This window comes from Copadichromis virginalis, linkage group LG14, assembly GCF_057382275.1.
Source record: "Copadichromis virginalis isolate Kocher_CV1m ecotype Utaka linkage group LG14, C_Virginalis_male_GT1.1, whole genome shotgun sequence".
NCBI lineage: Eukaryota > Metazoa > Chordata > Actinopteri > Cichliformes > Cichlidae > Copadichromis > Copadichromis virginalis.
This window is the reverse complement of record NC_140631.1, coordinates 32,141,023-32,161,755: the sequence shown is the minus strand read 5'-3', so window position 1 is coordinate 32,161,755 and position 20,733 is coordinate 32,141,023. Positions and strand designations below refer to the sequence as shown.

Genomic DNA, 20,733 nt, shown 5'->3' with positions numbered 1-20,733 from the left:
GATGCAAATATTTCTGAAAACACTCACCAAATCGCTGAGTGTCTTGACAATTTGACACTGCTCAGCAAGCACAATGCTCCATTGTCAAGGATGCAATAGAGAACTGTTTGCTAGTGTTAATTGTGGTTGTAATAAATAATACATTTGTTGTAAATAATTAAATGCAGGTATCTGAGAGAGTACACTTTTAAAGGAGTTGTCAATACAAAACTTAGCCTACCAAGAAATCATATAAGTTTGGTTTCAAAAACTGGCAGCAGAGTGTCAAAGTGCTGGCCACCCTGGTGTTTTGGTCCCTTTCAAGTGTGACTTGACCAAAGAGCAGTAGATTCTGGCCACGACTGTACTATGACCTGTAGTGGCTAATATTGTAATGGAAGTAAAAGCAGAGCTTTGAAATGCAAAATAGTGATGATCTTCAGAGGTATGTTTTCTTGGGACATTTTGTGCTCTTCACGAAGAACCAGCCATGGTTTAAATTCCATACATCAGTATTGCCATGTTTATATCAGTGTTATCTTAATATGAGTAAAGTGTTTGTGTTTAAAATGCAATTAAAAGGAAAGTTCAATGAGTCACAGTAAAAAGCATGAAATAAGAGAAAATCACGACTCTGAAAATGCAGAGAGGCGCTGAGCACATATTATGATGGCACTGGCAACATCTGTTTTTTCTAGAAGCTATCAGAGAAGAGAAAGCATGTCTGTCATTTCTCCACAACTGTTCCTAAAAGAGAAATCCAATTTAAAATACTCCAACTGCTGCAACTAATACTACTGCCACAAATAATAATAAATAAAGTTAATGATAATGAGGTTTTTTCTGCTGTGTCATGCTGAGATGACACCAAGAAACTAGGCGAGCAGCCAGTTTATGTTACTCTATAACCGAATTGCAATTCATCATCCATTATAACTCTGTACACATGACTCTGTGTCAAAGTTCATTTTTATCAGTATAATAATGTAACAATGCTTAGTGTAGTTTTATTTTATTTTATATGGATCGTTTATGGAAATTTGTTTCTACCCTAACCTAATTCTAACTACCGGTAAGTAACAAAGTAACTAATTACTTTTAAAAATAAGTAATCAGTAATTAGTAACTACTTACTATTTTCAAGTAACTTGACCAACACTGCTGATAACACATGAGAACAATAAACGTATCATTTTCAGTTGTAACCCACAAACTGAACGGTAATGTACACTCGTCTTTAGGTTTTTGATAGTTCGTCACTGTTTCTACGTCTAGTTGGTTGGAATGGAGGCGAAGTCAACGGGATCCGTTCTCCCTACCTAGTGCGCGCTCCCGACGCAGAGGAAACTAATTCTGTCGGGGATATCTATCTTGGCACGTCCCTCTCTTCAAACTTTTGGTGCGTGAGCTGGTTAGGGCTGTCTTTGATGGAGCGCTGGCGGGGCAGAGTGGCTCTGGTGACCGGAGCCTCGGTCGGGATCGGGGCGGCTGTAGCCGTGGAGCTGGTCCGGCTCGGTATGAAAGTGGTGGGCTGCGCCAGGGACGTGGGGAAATTACAGGTTTGCTCTGAAATAACAAACTCGATTTCGGAAGAGTTATGTTATGCCGGTGTTGTGCCAAAAAGTGATTGTCGGCCAAAAACTGATTTCCGGTATTTGCCAAAAACTGATTGCTCGTATTTAAACTGCTATAAGTAACTTGTTGGCCTATAATATGTGAAACATATGTCAAATGCATCCCTCATGGATGACACAAAGTCATATTGAGCCACAAACAACATTCGTGTAACAAGGTAGAAGCCGCAATCAGTTTTTGGCAGCGACTTTTATAGAACCTTTATTTATGCAGTTAAAAAAAATCTCATTAACATTAAAAATGTCTTTTGTAAGAGTAAGACAGCAGAAATGGCAGCAAATATTACAATAGTTCTGTAAAAATATTGTAAGTGGGGAAAAAGGACCGGATTGGTTATAATGTGAGTACAATAACACAGAGTTATAAAGATACTTGAAAAAACAGATAATCTTTTAATTAGTGTGAATGCTTGAAAAGCATTCACAGTATTGTTCTTCTAATCTTTATTAGTGTGAATGCTTGAAAAGCATTCACAGTATTGTTCTTCTAATCTTTATTATTATATTTTCTTATTCCGTACGTTTTTTGAAAGCCTACTCCTTCAAAACCGTTCAACTTAGAAAAACCATTCAAACATCGTTAGATTCCTATTATTTTGGACATGACTGCTTCTATTTTTCTCATTTTTAACATTTATATTTTTAATTTTATTCAACTTTATTCAACAAAAATTTCCCATGTATTTCAATGGGGAGACCCTTCAAATTCTCATTCAACTTACTCATTTTTAAACTCTTACTACTTCCACATACATTGACATAGAGCCACCATTCAAACTTTAAAACGAAGACAAGACATTCAACTATTCAACTTGTATTTATCTTTTCAATATCTATTATACTTTTTCTTCAGTTCCAGTTTAAGTTTCATGATGTTTTTTCACCCGTTTCAGAGTATATAATGGGTGTGTATGGGACGGAATGTTGGGGCTAGAGTGAGGCAGCTCAACTGCTAGAGTGAGAGGAGCAAAAAAATTAATCTTAAAATCTTTTTTAAAACTGCTGCTGTGTCCGCAGCGTTTGCTCTACAGGTATGATTTTACCCTCAAAACGTAGCCATGGCTGTCCTCTTTCATCCAATGTGTTTACTATTGTACTAGGTGTTATGGTTCTTTCATAAATGTCACCAATGCACAGCCTCCTCCCTCCAACTCTTCCATAGACTCTAATGTTAAAATGGCTCAGAAGGTTCGTTTGAAAATCAGAAGAGCATGGTGTCTTTCCACTGTCACCACGTCCATATAATAAGCTCCACAGGCATGAAAACTGAGAATTAGGTAGACTAGACATTGCTGTCGCTCACGGTGAAAGAATTTTGTCAATACGACTTTTACTTTTCATTTGGGAGCGATTTGTTTCGGCCTGACTTTTCTGTTCATTTTAAGCAGCAAAAGTGAGGTGCATGTCTGTGTCGTGTGTATGGAGCCATTGGGTGCGGTCACTATAGCAACCAGGCTCACACCTGCCTGCTTAACGAGCTCTGCCTGCCACTCTGCCAAAATTAATCTTAAACACTTCTCTTTCAACTGCTGCTGTGTCCACAGTGTTAAAGCCATCATTTTACCCTCAAAACGTCGCCATCGTTGTTCTCTTTCCAACACCGTGTCTTTTAAAGCTCACACTTTTAAATTTTTTAAACTGTGTGGATCAAAGTGGAGGGATCACATTTTAGTCATTCAGTGATTCAAAGAATATGAACTTTTAATATTCATTCAGATGTTTTCTGACTCTAAATGTTCTTTTCTCATTTCTTAGGTTTTTCTAATTTACAATTAAAACATTTTCAGCTTTTTTCCAACTTCTTCTTCTGTGTAACCTTCAGCTTTTAGCAGTTCAGCACTTTTGTTTTCAGGTTAAATTCGGGGTTTTTTTTTTATCTCATTCAATATTTTTAACTCAAAATTCAGCAATTAATTCATTTCAGTGCATACATTCAGATTCAAGCATTCACACTGCAGTTTCTTCAGAAAATGCACTTTCTAGTTATTGTGTGGATGCTTTAAGCATCCACACTATTGTTTTCCTGTTTCTCTTTATTCTTTATTATTATTATTGTGTGGATGCTTTAAGCATCCACACTATTGAGTTCCTGTTTCTCTTTATTCTTTATTATTGTGTGGATGCTTTAAGCATCCACACTATTGAGTTCCTGTTTCTCTTTATTCTTTATTATTGTGTGGATGCTTTAAGCATCCACACTATTGAGTTCCTGTTTCTCTTTATTCTTTATTGTGTGGATGCTTTAAGCATCCACACTATTGAGTTCCTGTTTCTCTTTATTCTTTATTATTATTATTATTATTATTATTCTAGTTGCTTCCGTACACTTTTTGGCACTTAACTACTTCCACAATTTTCAGCCGATTTTCACCGTTCAAATTTTAAACTATTCTGCTATTTTTGCTCTTTCTTGCTACGATTTTTGCTATTTTTAACTATTATACTTTTTAAAATATTCCACTTTTTTCCTTTAATTTGTCCCATTGAAATGAATGGGAAACTTCTGCAATTCTGCTAAAATTTGCTTGTTTTTGAAACTTAACTACTTCCTCATATTTTCACCTAGAACAACCATTCAAACTTTAAAATGTTCATAAATTATTGGGCTATTCAGGTATGATTCAGCTTTTTGAAATCTTTTACTGTTTTACTTTTATGCCTCTTAAAGTTTTGAGTTGCAAAATTGTGATTTTTCACAAAATACATGCGTTGTTATGGTTGCTATGCTCTTGGCTTCCAGTGTGCCACTGAAGGTTTTGCAATTTTCACTTCATGTCCGAACAACTTCTTGCTACTTGCTCAATTTTCACTCAACTTCCACAAATTATACATCAAAACGTAGGTATTTTTGCTGGCTTTCAGAAAATGTCACTATCATTGTTGTGGGATTTATAGAATTTTGGCAAATCTCCTCAGACCAACACAAGGTCTCAAAACTCTCCATATAAAGTCAATGGAGAGCTTGTTCAAAATCATCGCTGGATTTCTGTAATGAGAGGCATATTCGAATCGTCATATCTCCTTAATGAAGCGACTTTAAGACATGAGGCTTGTCCCCGAATATCTTCAGACACCCCTGACGCTCACAATTCAAGAATTTCTTTCTCACCTATTACCGTTCTGAAATGAGTTGGACTTGTTTGAGGGTAGGAAATTCGTCCTTCACTCAGATTTCTTCAGATTTAAAACTCTGGAAATGAACCACTTTTTTCTCTCGTCATAACTTTTTTTTGGATTTCCACAGAGACCTGAAAATTTCCATGACTGTTCACCAAAGCCTGCTGTCTCTTACGGTGAAAGAATGATATCGATACTCCAAATAGATTTCGAGTTACAAAGCGTTGTTTGAGGGCAAGTCAAGGCAGTTTTTGCTTCGCTCTACTCAGTTATGGTGCATTAGAAGTCAAATATCTTTAATAATTCATATTTTAATGATAAATTGTAAACACTGGAAGATTCCCCCATCTCTTCTGAACAAAACGGTGTAAGAATGACCGCTCTAGCCCCTACGGTTAGGAAATTATGGTCATTTGTTTGAGGGGAGTCCTCACTATGAGAAATAGGCTGCAATAATCCTGTCCCTCTCTGTCCTGCGTGTGTAAAAAGATGCACCTGTTTTGGCGGGAAAACGTAAACAGCCTCTCTGATTGGTGGATTCAAATTCAGCAGCTCCCAGGCTGACCTAGAAACTTAGTCCTCTCTCCCTGTGTGTGTGTGTGTGTGTGTGTGTGTGTGTGTGTGTGTGTGTGTGTGTGTGTGTGTGTGTTTAGTGGGAGAGAGAGGACCCTGCCCTTATTTGGCAGCATGTCATTGTAGGATTTAAATTGAATATAGTTAGACTGGTTGACTGGATTAGAGCCTGTGTTTGTGTGTCCCTCTGTGCATTTGTGTTTCAATATGCCTCCATTTTTGTAATTTTGTAAGTTATTACTATTCTGCTAAATGATACTATTTCTGCTTTTCATAAGATTTGTGCCTAATATAGTATTTCTACTAAATTATAGTATTTATTATTTTTATAGGATTTGTGCCAAACATAGTATTTCTGCTAAATTATAGTATTTCTGCTTTTTATACTATTTGTGCCTAATATAGTATTTCTGCTTTTTATAGGATTTGTGCCTAATATAGTATTTCTGCTTTTTATAGGATTTGTACCTAATATAGTATTTCTGCTTTTTATAGGATTTGTGCTTAATATAGTATTTCTGCTAAATTATAGTATTTCTGCTTTTTATAGTATTTGTGCTAAAACATAGTATTTCTACTAAATGTAGTATTTATGCTTAATAATAGTATTTCTATATATTTCTGCCAGGTCCCCAGGCAGCCAATCCTCTGTGAGGACTGAGACATTCAAATTTTCAAATCAGGGCCTGCACAGTTTCCCAGCCAATCAAATAAGTGTCCTGAGGCATTCAAATTTGCATATTGGGGCCTTCGTGGCTTCTAAGCCAGCCAATCATATCTGAGGGCTGAGGAATTCAAATCCACAAATCAGGGCCTGCACGGCTTCCCAGCCAGCCAATCACATATGTGGTCTCAGGCATTCAAATTTGCATATTGGGGAATTCATGGCTTCTAAGTCAACAAGTCATCCATGTCATATATCTCTAAAAATTCATATTTTAATATTAAATTGTCAACACTGGAAGATTCCCCCATCTCTTCTGAACAAAACGGTGTAAGAATGACCACTCTAGCCCCTACGGTTAGGAAATTACGGTCATTTGTTTGAGGGGAGTCGTCACTATGAGAAATAGACTGCAAAAATCCTGTGTCTCTCTGTGCTGCTGCGTGTGTAAACAGATGCACCTGTTTTGGTGGGGAAAAGTGCACAGCCTCTCTGATTGGTGGATTCAAATTCACCAGCTCCCAGGCTGACCTAGAAACTTACTTCTCTCTCCCTGTGTGTGTGTGTGTGTGTGTGTGTGTGTGTGTGTGTGTGTGTGTGTGTGTGTGTGTGTGTGACAGAGAGAGAGAGAGAGAGAAAGGCTTTTAATGGGATGATCCCATTGTAAGATTCAAATTCAATATATTTAGACTGGTTGACTGAATTGGATCTTGTGTGTGTGTCTCTCTGTGCATGTGTGTTTCCTCATGTGTACATATTTGTAATTGTGTGGCAGTCATAAATTTCTTTGCTGATTTTTGTCATTTAACAAGTATATTTGAGGGAACCTCAGCATGTTCAGCATTTTTTCAGCTGTCCATTTTGCTTTTCCAATTTTTCTGTTTAACTTATTACTATTGTGCTAAATCACACTATTTCTGCTATTTTATAAGATTTGTGCTTAATATACTATTTCTGCTTTTATAGGATTTGTGCTTAATATAGTATTTCTGCTTTTTATAAGATTTGTGCTTAATATAGTATTTCTGCTAAATGTAGTATTTATGCTTAATCATACTATTTCTGCTTTTCATAGGATTTGTGCTTAATATAGTATTTCTGCTAAATTTAGTATTTCTGATTAATTATAGTCTTTCTACTAAATCATAGTACAGTATTTCTGCTTTTTATGGGATTTGTGCTAAAACAAAGTATTTCTACTAAATGTAGTATTTATGCTTAATCATACCATTTCTGCTTTTTATAGGATTTGTGCTTAATATAGTATTTCTGCTAAATTATAGTATTTCTGCCAAATTATAATATTTTTGCTAAAACAGTCTTAATTTAAAATTACAATATTCATAGTTCATCACAGTGTCTCTGGTAAATCACAATATTTCTGCTCTGTTGTACTATTTTTCTAAATCATAGTGTTTCTGTAATGTTTAAGTATTTTTGGCTAAATATATTCTTTCTGTTATCTTATACTATTTCTCCTAAATTCTTGTATTTTTGAGAAGTTATCATGTTTCTGGTAAGTTACAATATTTCTGCTAAATTCTGCTATGCTATTGTATTTCTGCCAAGTATTATGTTTCCTCTAAGATATTGCAGTTCTGCTAAGTTATTCCATTTTAGCAAACTTCTTTTGCTTCTGCAAAGTTTTTACAATTTCTGCAACTTTTCAGCTTTTTCAGCTACTTTTTGCATACAGCTTCAGCTTTAAGCATCCACACTGCATTTTCGCAGGAAATGCAAATTTTTCTAGTTGTGTGGATGCTTTAAGCATCCACACTATTGTTTTCCTGTTTCTCTTTATTGTGTGGATGCTTTAAGCATCCACACTATTGAGTTCCTGTTTCTCTTTATTCTTTATTATTGTGTGGATGCTTTAAGCATCCACACTATTGAGTTCCTGTTTCTCTTTATTCTTTATTATTATTATTCTTAGGACTTCCGTACACTTTTCGCCGTTTAACTACTTCCACAATTTTTGTGCTATTTTCACCGTTCAAACTTTAAACTATTCAGCTATTTTTGCTAATTCCTGCTATATCTTTTGGTATTTTTAACTATTATACTTTTTAAAATATTCCACTTTTTTCCTTTAATTTGTCCCATTGAAATGAATGGGAAACTTCAGCAATTCTGCTAAAATGTGCTTGTTTTGAAACTTAACTACTTCCTCATATTTTCACCTAGAACAACCATTCAAACTTTAAAATGTTCACAAATTATTGGGCTATTCAGGTATGATTCAGCTTTTTCAAATCTTTTACCTTTTTACTTTTATGCCTCTTAAAGTTTTGAGTTGCAAAATTGTGATTTTTCACAAAATACATGTGTTGTTATGGTTGCTATGCTCTTGGCTTCCAGTGTGCCACTGAAGGTTTTGCAATTTTCACTTCATGTCCGAACAACTTCCTGCTACTTGCTCAATTTTCACTCAACTTCCACAAATTATACATCAAAACGTAGGTATTTTTGCTGGCTTTCAGAAAATGTCACCATCATTGTTGTGGGATTTATAGAATTTTTGCAAATCTCCTCAGACTAACACAAGGTCAGAAAACTCTCCATATAAAGTGAATGGAGAGCTTGTTCAAAATCACCGCTGGATTTCTGTAATGAGAGGCATATTCGAATCGTCATATCTCCTTAACGAAGCAAAGTTAAGACATGAGGCTTGTCCCCGAATATCTTCAGACACCCCTGACGCTCACAATTCAAGAATTTCTTTCTCACCTATTACCGTTCTGAAATGAGTTGGACTTGTTTGAGGGTAGGAAATTCGTCCTTCGCTCAGATTTCTTCAGATTTCAAACTGTGGAAATGAACCACTTTTTTCTCTCGTCATAACTTTTTGTTGGATTTCCACAGAGACCTGAAAATTTCCATGATTGTTCACCAAAGCCTGCTGTCTCTTACGGTGAAAGAATGATATCGATACTCCAAATAGATTTCGAGTTAGAAAGCGTTGTTTGAGGGCAAGTCAAGGCAGTTTTTGCTTCGCTCTACTCAGTTATGGTGCATTACAAGTCAAATATCTTTAATAATTCATATTTTAATGATAAATTGTAAACACTGGAAGATTCCCCCATCTCATCTGAACAAAACGGTGTAAGAATGACCGCTCTAGCCCCTACGGTTTGGAAATTATGGTCATTTGTTTGAGGGGAGTCCTCACTATGAGAAATAGGCTGCAATAATCCTGTGCCTCTCTGTGCTGCGTGTGTAAAAAGAGGCACATGTTTTGGCGGGAAAAAGTACACAGGCTCTCTGATTGGTGGATTCAAATTCAGCAGCTCCCAGGCTGACCTAGAAACTTACTTCTCTCTCCCTGTGCATTTTTTTGCTGATTTTTTCATTTAACAAGTATATTTGAGGGACCCTCAGCATGTTCAGCATTTTTTCAGCTGTCCATTTTGCTTTTCCAATTTTTCTGTTTAACTTATTACTATTGTGCTAAATAATACTATTTCTGCTATTTTATAAGATTTGTGCCTATTATAGTATTTCTGCTAAATTACAATATTTCTGCTTTTTATACTATTTGTGCTAAAACATAGTATTTCTACTAAATGTAGTATTTATGCTTAATCATACTATTTCTGCTTTTTATGGGATTTGTGCCTAATATAGTATTTCTGCTTTTTATAGGATTTTTGCTCAAACATAGTATTTCTACTAAATGTAGTGTTTATGCTTAAACATCCTATTTCTGCTTTTTATAGAATTTGTGCTTAATATAGTATTTCTGCTTTTTATATGATTTGTGCTTAATATAGTATTTCTGCTTTTTATAGGATTTGTGCTTAATATAGTATTTCTGCTAAATTATAGTATTTCTGCTTTTTATAGGATTTGTGCTAAAACATAGTATTTCTACTAAATGTAGTATTTATGCTTAATCATAGTATTTCTATATATTTCTGCCTGGTCCCCAGGCAGCCAATCCTCTGTGAGGACTTAGACATTCAAATTTTCAAATCAGGTCCTGCACGGTTTCCCAGCCAATCATATATGTGTCCTGAGGCATTCAAATTTGCATATTGGGGACTTCATGGCTTCTAAGCCAGCCAATCATATCTGAGGGCTGAGGAATTCAAATCCACAAATCAGGGCCTGCACGGCTTCCCAGCCAGCCAATCATGTATGTGGGCTCCAGGTATTCAAATTTGCATATTGGGGAATTCGTGGCTTCTAAGTCAACAAGTCATCCGTGTCATATATCTCTAAAAATTCATATTTTAATGATAAATTGTCAACACTTGAAGATTCCCCCATCTCTTCTGAACAAAACGGTGTAAGAATGACCGTTCTAGCCCCTACGGTTAGGAAATTACGGTCATTTGTTTGAGGGGAGTCGTCACTATGAGAAATAGACTGCAAAAATCCTGTGTCTCTCTGTGCTGCTGCGTGTGTAAACAGATGCACCTGTTTTGGTGGGGAAAAGTGCACAGCCTCTCTGATTGGTGGATTCAAATTCAGCAGCTCCCAGGCTGACCTAGAAACTTAGTCCTCTCTCCCTGTGTGTGTGTGTGTGTGTGTGTGTGTGTGTGTGTGTGTGTTTGTGTTTAGTGGGAGAGAGAGGACCCTGCCCTTATTTGACAGCATGTCATTGTAGGATTTAAATTGAACATAGTTAGACTGGTTGACTGGATTAGAGCCTGTGTTTGTGTGTCCCTCTGTGCATTTGTGTTTCAATAAGTTATTTCTATTCTGCTAAATCATAGTATTTCTGGTACTTTTCGGTACTTGTGCTAAATACAGTATTTCTGCTAAATTATAGTATTTCTGCTTTTTATAGGATTTGTGCCTAACATAGTATTTCTGCTAAATTATAGTATTTCTGCTTTTTATAGGATTTGTGCTTAACATAGTATTTCTGCTAAATTATAGTATTTCTGCTTTTTATACTATTTGTTCTAAATTATAGTATTTCTGCTTTTTATACTATTTGTTCTAAATTATAGTATTTCTGCTTTTTATAGTTTTTCTTCTTTTTATAATATTTGTGCTAAAACATAGTATTTCTACTAAATGTAGTATTTATGCTTAATAATAGTATTTCTATATATTTCTGCCAGGTCCCCAGGCAGCCAATCCTCTGTGAGGACTGAGACATTCAAATTTTCAAATCAGGGCCTGCACAGTTTCCCAGCCAATCAAATAAGTGTCCTGAGGCATTCAAATTTGCATATTGGGGCCTTCGTGGCTTCTAAGCCAGCCAATCATATCTGAGGGCTGAGGAATTCAAATCCACAAATCAGGGCCTGCACGGCTTCCCAGCCAGCCAATCACATATGTGGTCTCAGGCATTCAAATTTGCATATTGGGGAATTCGTGGCTTCTAAGTCAACAAGTCATCCATGTCATATATCTCTAAAAATTCATATTTTAATGATAAATTGTCAACACTTGAAGATTCCCCCATCTCTTCTGAACAAAACGGTGTAAGAATGACCGTTCTAGCCCCTACGGTTAGGAAATTACGGTCATTTGTTTGAGGGGAGTCGTCACTATGAGAAATAGACTGCAAAAATCCTGTGTCTCTCTGTGCTGCTGCGTGTGTAAACAGATGCACCTGTTTTGGTGGGGAAAAGTGCACAGCCTCTCTGATTGGTGGATTCAAATTCACCAGCTCCCAGGCTGACCTAGAAACTTACTTCTCTCTCCCTGTGTGTGTGTGTGTGTGTGTGTGTGTGTGTGTGTGACAGAGAGAGAGAGAGAGAGAGAGAGAGAGAGAGAGAGGCTTTTAATGGGATGATCTCATTCTAAGATTTAAATTCAATATATTTAGACTGGTTGACTGAATTGGATCTTGTGTGTGGGTCTCTCTGTGCATGTGTGTTTCCTCATGTGTACATATTTGTGATTGTGTGGCTGTAATAATTTTTTTTGCAGATTTTTGTCATTTAACAAGTATATTTGAGGGACCCTCAGCATGTTCAGCATTTTTCCAGCTGTCCATTTTGCTTTTCCAATTTTTCTGTTTAACTTATTACTATTGTGCTAAATCATACTATTTCTGCTATTTTATAAGATTTGTGCTTAATATACTATTTCTGCTTTTATAGGATTTGTGCTTAATATAGTATTTCTGCTAAATGTAGTATTTATGCTTAATCATACTATTTCTGCTTTTCATAGTATTTGTGCTTAATATAGTATTTCTGCTAAATTTAGTATTTCTGATTAATTATAGTTTTTCTACTAAATCATAGTACAGTATTTCTGCTTTTTATGGGATTTGTGCTAAAACAAAGTATTTCTACTAAATGTAGTATTTGTGCTTAATCATACCATTTCTGCTTTTTATAAGATTTGTGCTTAATATAGTATTTCTGCTAAATTATAGTATTTCTGCCAAATTATAATATTTGTGCTAAAACATAGTCTCAATTTAAAATTACAATATTCATAGTTCATCACAGTGTCTCTGGTAAATCACAATATTTCTGCTCTGTTGTACTATTTTTCTAAATCATAGTGTTTCTGTAATGTTTAAGTATTTTTGGCTAAATATATTCTTTCTGTTATCTTATACTATTTCTCCTAAATTCTTGTATTTTTGAGAAGTTATCATGTTTCTGGTAAGTTACAATATTTCTGCTAACTTCTGCTATGCTATTGTATTTCTGCCAAGTATTATGTTTCCTCTAAGATATTGCAGTTCTGCTAAGTTATTCCATTTTAGCAAACTTCTTTTGCTTCTGCAAAGTTTTTACAATTTCTGCAACTTTTCAGCTTTTTCAGCTACTTTTTGCATACAGCTTCAGCTTTAAGCATCCACACTGCATTTTCGCAGGAAATGCAAATTTTTCTAGTTATTATTCTTAGGACTTCCGTACACTTTTCGCCGTTTAACTACTTCCACAATTTTTGTGCTATTTTCACCGTTCAAACTTTAAACTATTCAGCTATTTTTGCTAATTCCTGCTATATCTTTTGGTATTTTTAACTATTATACTTTTTAAAATATTCCACTTTTTTCCTTTAATTTGTCCCATTGAAATGAATGGGAAACTTCAGCAATTCTGCTAAAATGTGCTTGTTTTGAAACTTAACTACTTCCTCATATTTTCACCTAGAACAACCATTCAAACTTTAAAATGTTCACAAATTATTGGGCTATTCAGGTATGATTCAGCTTTTTCAAATCTTTTACCTTTTTACTTTTATGCCTCTTAAAGTTTTGAGTTGCAAAATTGTGATTTTTCACAAAATACATGTGTTGTTATGGTTGCTATGCTCTTGGCTTCCAGTGTGCCACTGAAGGTTTTGCAATTTTCACTTCATGTCCGAACAACTTCCTGCTACTTGCTCAATTTTCACTCAACTTCCACAAATTATACATCAAAACGTAGGTATTTTTGCTGGCTTTCAGAAAATGTCACCATCATTGTTGTGGGATTTATAGAATTTTTGCAAATCTCCTCAGACTAACACAAGGTCAGAAAACTCTCCATATAAAGTGAATGGAGAGCTTGTTCAAAATCACCGCTGGATTTCTGTAATGAGAGGCATATTCGAATCGTCATATCTCCTTAACGAAGCAAAGTTAAGACATGAGGCTTGTCCCCGAATATCTTCAGACACCCCTGACGCTCACAATTCAAGAATTTCTTTCTCACCTATTACCGTTCTGAAATGAGTTGGACTTGTTTGAGGGTAGGAAATTCGTCCTTCGCTCAGATTTCTTCAGATTTCAAACTGTGGAAATGAACCACTTTTTTCTCTCGTCATAACTTTTTGTTGGATTTCCACAGAGACCTGAAAATTTCCATGATTGTTCACCAAAGCCTGCTGTCTCTTACGGTGAAAGAATGATATCGATACTCCAAATAGATTTCGAGTTAGAAAGCGTTGTTTGAGGGCAAGTCAAGGCAGTTTTTGCTTCGCTCTACTCAGTTATGGTGCATTACAAGTCAAATATCTTTAATAATTCATATTTTAATGATAAATTGTAAACACTGGAAGATTCCCCCATCTCATCTGAACAAAACGGTGTAAGAATGACCGCTCTAGCCCCTACGGTTTGGAAATTATGGTCATTTGTTTGAGGGGAGTCCTCACTATGAGAAATAGGCTGCAATAATCCTGTGCCTCTCTGTGCTGCGTGTGTAAAAAGAGGCACATGTTTTGGCGGGAAAAAGTACACAGGCTCTCTGATTGGTGGATTCAAATTCAGCAGCTCCCAGGCTGACCTAGAAACTTACTTCTCTCTCCCTGTGCATTTTTTTGCTGATTTTTTCATTTAACAAGTATATTTGAGGGACCCTCAGCATGTTCAGCATTTTTTCAGCTGTCCATTTTGCTTTTCCAATTTTTCTGTTTAACTTATTACTATTGTGCTAAATAATACTATTTCTGCTATTTTATAAGATTTGTGCCTATTATAGTATTTCTGCTAAATTACAATATTTCTGCTTTTTATACTATTTGTGCTAAAACATAGTATTTCTACTAAATGTAGTATTTATGCTTAATCATACTATTTCTGCTTTTTATGGGATTTGTGCCTAATATAGTATTTCTGCTTTTTATAGGATTTTTGCTCAAACATAGTATTTCTACTAAATGTAGTGTTTATGCTTAAACATCCTATTTCTGCTTTTTATAGAATTTGTGCTTAATATAGTATTTCTGCTTTTTATATGATTTGTGCTTAATATAGTATTTCTGCTTTTTATAGGATTTGTGCTTAATATAGTATTTCTGCTAAATTATAGTATTTCTGCTTTTTATAGGATTTGTGCTAAAACATAGTATTTCTACTAAATGTAGTATTTATGCTTAATCATAGTATTTCTATATATTTCTGCCTGGTCCCCAGGCAGCCAATCCTCTGTGAGGACTTAGACATTCAAATTTTCAAATCAGGTCCTGCACGGTTTCCCAGCCAATCATATATGTGTCCTGAGGCATTCAAATTTGCATATTGGGGACTTCATGGCTTCTAAGCCAGCCAATCATATCTGAGGGCTGAGGAATTCAAATCCACAAATCAGGGCCTGCACGGCTTCCCAGCCAGCCAATCATGTATGTGGGCTCCAGGTATTCAAATTTGCATATTGGGGAATTCGTGGCTTCTAAGTCAACAAGTCATCCGTGTCATATATCTCTAAAAATTCATATTTTAATGATAAATTGTCAACACTTGAAGATTCCCCCATCTCTTCTGAACAAAACGGTGTAAGAATGACCGTTCTAGCCCCTACGGTTAGGAAATTACGGTCATTTGTTTGAGGGGAGTCGTCACTATGAGAAATAGACTGCAAAAATCCTGTGTCTCTCTGTGCTGCTGCGTGTGTAAACAGATGCACCTGTTTTGGTGGGGAAAAGTGCACAGCCTCTCTGATTGGTGGATTCAAATTCAGCAGCTCCCAGGCTGACCTAGAAACTTAGTCCTCTCTCCCTGTGTGTGTGTGTGTGTGTGTGTGTGTGTGTGTGTGTGTGTTTGTGTTTAGTGGGAGAGAGAGGACCCTGCCCTTATTTGACAGCATGTCATTGTAGGATTTAAATTGAACATAGTTAGACTGGTTGACTGGATTAGAGCCTGTGTTTGTGTGTCCCTCTGTGCATTTGTGTTTCAATAAGTTATTTCTATTCTGCTAAATCATAGTATTTCTGGTACTTTTCGGTACTTGTGCTAAATACAGTATTTCTGCTAAATTATAGTATTTCTGCTTTTTATAGGATTTGTGCCTAACATAGTATTTCTGCTAAATTATAGTATTTCTGCTTTTTATAGGATTTGTGCTTAACATAGTATTTCTGCTAAATTATAGTATTTCTGCTTTTTATACTATTTGTTCTAAATTATAGTATTTCTGCTTTTTATACTATTTGTTCTAAATTATAGTATTTCTGCTTTTTATAGTTTTTCTTCTTTTTATAATATTTGTGCTAAAACATAGTATTTCTACTAAATGTAGTATTTATGCTTAATAATAGTATTTCTATATATTTCTGCCAGGTCCCCAGGCAGCCAATCCTCTGTGAGGACTGAGACATTCAAATTTTCAAATCAGGGCCTGCACAGTTTCCCAGCCAATCAAATAAGTGTCCTGAGGCATTCAAATTTGCATATTGGGGCCTTCGTGGCTTCTAAGCCAGCCAATCATATCTGAGGGCTGAGGAATTCAAATCCACAAATCAGGGCCTGCACGGCTTCCCAGCCAGCCAATCACATATGTGGTCTCAGGCATTCAAATTTGCATATTGGGGAATTCGTGGCTTCTAAGTCAACAAGTCATCCATGTCATATATCTCTAAAAATTCATATTTTAATGATAAATTGTCAACACTTGAAGATTCCCCCATCTCTTCTGAACAAAACGGTGTAAGAATGACCGTTCTAGCCCCTACGGTTAGGAAATTACGGTCATTTGTTTGAGGGGAGTCGTCACTATGAGAAATAGACTGCAAAAATCCTGTGTCTCTCTGTGCTGCTGCGTGTGTAAACAGATGCACCTGTTTTGGTGGGGAAAAGTGCACAGCCTCTCTGATTGGTGGATTCAAATTCACCAGCTCCCAGGCTGACCTAGAAACTTACTTCTCTCTCCCTGTGTGTGTGTGTGTGTGTGTGTGTGTGTGTGTGTGACAGAGAGAGAGAGAGAGAGAGAGAGAGAGAGAGAGAGAGGCTTTTAATGGGATGATCTCATTCTAAGATTTAAATTCAATATATTTAGACTGGTTGACTGAATTGGATCTTGTGTGTGGGTCTCTCTGTGCATGTGTGTTTCCTCATGTGTACATATTTGTGATTGTGTGGCTGTAATAATTTTTTTTGCAGATTTTTGTCATTTAACAAGTATATTTGAGGGACCCTCAGCATGTTCAGCATTTTTCCAGCTGTCCATTTTGCTTTTCCAATTTTTCTGTTTAACTTATTACTATTGTGCTAAATCATACTATTTCTGCTATTTTATAAGATTTGTGCTTAATATACTATTTCTGCTTTTATAGGATTTGTGCTTAATATAGTATTTCTGCTAAATGTAGTATTTATGCTTAATCATACTATTTCTGCTTTTCATAGTATTTGTGCTTAATATAGTATTTCTGCTAAATTTAGTATTTCTGATTAATTATAGTTTTTCTACTAAATCATAGTACAGTATTTCTGCTTTTTATGGGATTTGTGCTAAAACAAAGTATTTCTACTAAATGTAGTATTTGTGCTTAATCATACCATTTCTGCTTTTTATAAGATTTGTGCTTAATATAGTATTTCTGCTAAATTATAGTATTTCTGCCAAATTATAATATTTGTGCTAAAACATAGTCTCAATTTAAAATTACAATATTCATAGTTCATCACAGTGTCTCTGGTAAATCACAATATTTCTGCTCTGTTGTACTATTTTTCTAAATCATAGTGTTTCTGTAATGTTTAAGTATTTTTGGCTAAATATATTCTTTCTGTTATCTTATACTATTTCTCCTAAATTCTTGTATTTTTGAGAAGTTATCATGTTTCTGGTAAGTTACAATATTTCTGCTAACTTCTGCTATGCTATTGTATTTCTGCCAAGTATTATGTTTCCTCTAAGATATTGCAGTTCTGCTAAGTTATTCCATTTTAGCAAACTTCTTTTGCTTCTGCAAAGTTTTTACAATTTCTGCAACTTTTCAGCTTTTTCAGCTACTTTTTGCATACAGCTTCAGCTTTAAGCATCCACACTGCATTTTCGCAGGAAATGCAAATTTTTCTAGTTCTTTATTATTATTATTCTTAGGACTTCCGTACACTTTTCGCCGTTTAACTACTTCCACAATTTTTGTGCTATTTTCACCGTTCAAACTTTAAACTATTCAGCTATTTTTGCTAATTCCTGCTATATCTTTTGGTATTTTTAACTATTATACTTTTTAAAATATTCCACTTTTTTCCTTTAATTTGTCCCATTGAAATGAATGGGAAACTTCAGCAATTCTGCTAAAATTTGCTTGTTTTTGAAACTTAACTACTTCCTCATACTTTCACCTAGAACAACCATTCAAATTTTAAAATGTTCACAAATTATTGGGCTATTCAGGTATAATTCAGCTTTTTCAAATCTTTTACTGTTTTACTTTTATGCCTCTTAAAGTTTTGAGTTGCAAAATTGTGATTTTTCACAAAATACATGCGTTGTTATGGTTGCTATGCTCTTGGCTTCCAGTGTGCCACTGAAGGTTTTGCAATTTTCACTTCATGTCCGAACAACTGTTTGCTACTTGCTCAATTTTCACTCAACTTCCACAAATTATACATCAAAATGTAGGTATTTTTGCTGGCTTTCAGAAAATGTCACCATCATTGTTGTGGGATTTATAGAATTTTGGCAAATCTCCTCAGACCAACACAATGTCAGAAAACTCTCCATATAAAGTGAATGGAGAGCTTGTTCAAAATCACCGCTGGATTTCTGTAATGAGAGGCATATTCGAATCGTCATATCTCCTTAACAAAGCAAAGTTAAGACATGAGGCTTGTCCCCGAATATCTTCAGACACCCCTGACGCTCACAATTCAAGAATTTCTTTCTCACCTATTACCGTTCTGAAATGAGTTGGACTTGTTTGAGGGTAGGAAATTTGTCCTTCGCTCAGATTTCTTCAGATTTCAAACTGTGGAAATGAACCACTTTTTTCTCTCGTCATAACTTTTTGTTGGATTTCCACAGAGACCTGAAAATTTCTATGACTGTTCACCAAAGCCTGCTGTCTCTTACTGTGAAAGAATGATATCGATACTCCAAATAGATTTAGAGTTAGAAAGCGTTGTTTGAGGGCAAGTCAAGGCAGTTTTTGCTTCGCTCTGCTCAGTTATGGTGCATTAGAAGTCTAATATCTTTAATAATTCATATTTTAATGATAAATTGTTAACACTGGAAGATTCCCCCATCTCTTCTGAACAAAACGGTGTAAGAATGACCGCTCTAGCCCCTACGGTTAGGAAATTATGGTCATTTGTTTGAGGGGAGTCCTCACTATGAGAAATAGGCTGCAATAATCCTGTGCCTCTCTGTCCTGCGTGTGTAAAAAGATGCACCTGTTTTGGCGGGAAAACGTAAACAGCCACTCTGATTGGTGGATTTAAATTCAGCAGCTCTCTCCCTCTGTGTCTGTCTGTGTGTGTGTGTGTGTGTGTGTGTGTGTGTGTGTGTGTGTGTGTGTGTGTGTGTGTGTGTGTGTGTGTGTTTAGTGGGAGAGAGAGGACCCTGCCCTTATTTGGCAGCATGTCATTGTAGGATTTAAATTGAATATAGTTAGACTGGTTGACTGGATTAGAGCCTGTGTTTGTGTGTCCCTCTGTGCATTTGTGTTCCAATATGCCTCCATATTTGTAATTTTGTAAGTTATTACTATTCTGCTAAATCATACTATTTCTGCTTTTCATAGGATTTGTGCCTAATATAGTATTTCTGCTAAATATAGTATTTCTGCTTTTTATAGGATTTGTGCCTAACATAGTATTTCTGCTTTTTATAGGATTTGTGCCTAATATAGTATTTCTGCTTTTTATAGGATTTGTGCCTAATATAGTATTTCTGCTTTTTATAGGATTTGTGCTTAATATAGTATTTCTACTAAATTATAGTATTTCTGCTTTTTATAGTATTTGTGCTAAAACATAGTATTTCTACTAAATGTAGTATTTCTGCTTTTTATACTATTTGTGCTAAATTATAATATTTCTGCTTTTTATACTATTTGTGCTAAATTATAATATTTCTGCTTTTTATACTATTTGTGCTAAATTATAATATTTCTGCTTTTTATACTATTTGTGCTAAAACATAGTATTTCTACTAAATGTAGTATTTATGCTTAATCATACTATTTCTGCTTTTTATAGGATTTGTGCCTAATATAGTATTTCTGCTAAATTATAGTATTTCTGCTTTTTATACTATTTGTGCTAAAACATAGTATTTCTACTAAATGTAGTATTTATGCTTAATCATACTATTTCTGCTTTTTATAGGATTTGTGCCTAATATAGTATTTCTGCTAAATTATAATATTTCTGCTTTTTATACTATTTGTGCTAAAACATAGTATTTCTACTAAATGTAGTATTTATGCTTAATCATACTATTTCTGCTTTTTATAGGATTTGTGCCTAATATAGTATTTCTGCTAAATTATAATATTTCTGCTTTTTATACTATTTGTGCTAAAACATAGTATTTCTACTAAATGTAGTATTTATGCTTAATCATAGTATTTCTATATATTTCTGCCAGGTCCCCAGGCAGCCAATCCTCTGTGAGGACTTAGACATTCAAATTTTCAAATCAGGGCCTGCACGGTTTCCCAGCCAATCATATATGTGTCCTGAGGCATTCAAATTTGCATATTGGGGCCTTCATGGCTTCTAAGCCAGCCAATCATATCTGAGGGCTGAGGAATTCAAATTCACAAATCAGGGCCTGCACGGCTTCCCAGCCAGCCAATCATATATGTGGCCTCAGGCATTCAAATTTGCATATTGGGGGAATTCGTGGCTTCTAAGTCAACAAGTCATCCATGTCGTATATCTCTAAAAATTCACATTTTAATGATAAATTGTTAACACTGGAAGATTCCCCCATCTCTTCTGAACAAAACGGTGTAAGAATGACCGCTCTAGCCCCTACGGTTAGGAAATAATGGTCATTTGTTTGAGGGGAGTCCTCACTATGAGAAATAGGCTGCAATAATCCTGTGCCTCTCTGCTGCGTGTGTAAAAAGATGCACCTGTTTTGGCGGGAAAAAGTACACAGGCTCTCTGATTGGTGGATTCAA

General features: G+C 35.4%; 1 protein-coding gene across 1 annotated transcript in view; it reads left to right on the top strand.

The window, feature by feature from the left end:
* Positions 1-1,316: 1,316 nt before the first annotated feature.
* Positions 1,317-20,733, top strand: part of LOC146694334 (dehydrogenase/reductase SDR family member 11-like) — a 122,514-nt gene continuing 103,097 nt past the window's right edge. The window contains exon 1 of the mRNA XM_085430501.1: positions 1,317-1,538. Within this exon, the coding sequence (XP_085286627.1) occupies positions 1,407-1,538 (132 nt within the window). The 5' untranslated portion in view covers positions 1,317-1,406. The remainder of the gene's footprint in view (positions 1,539-20,733) is intronic.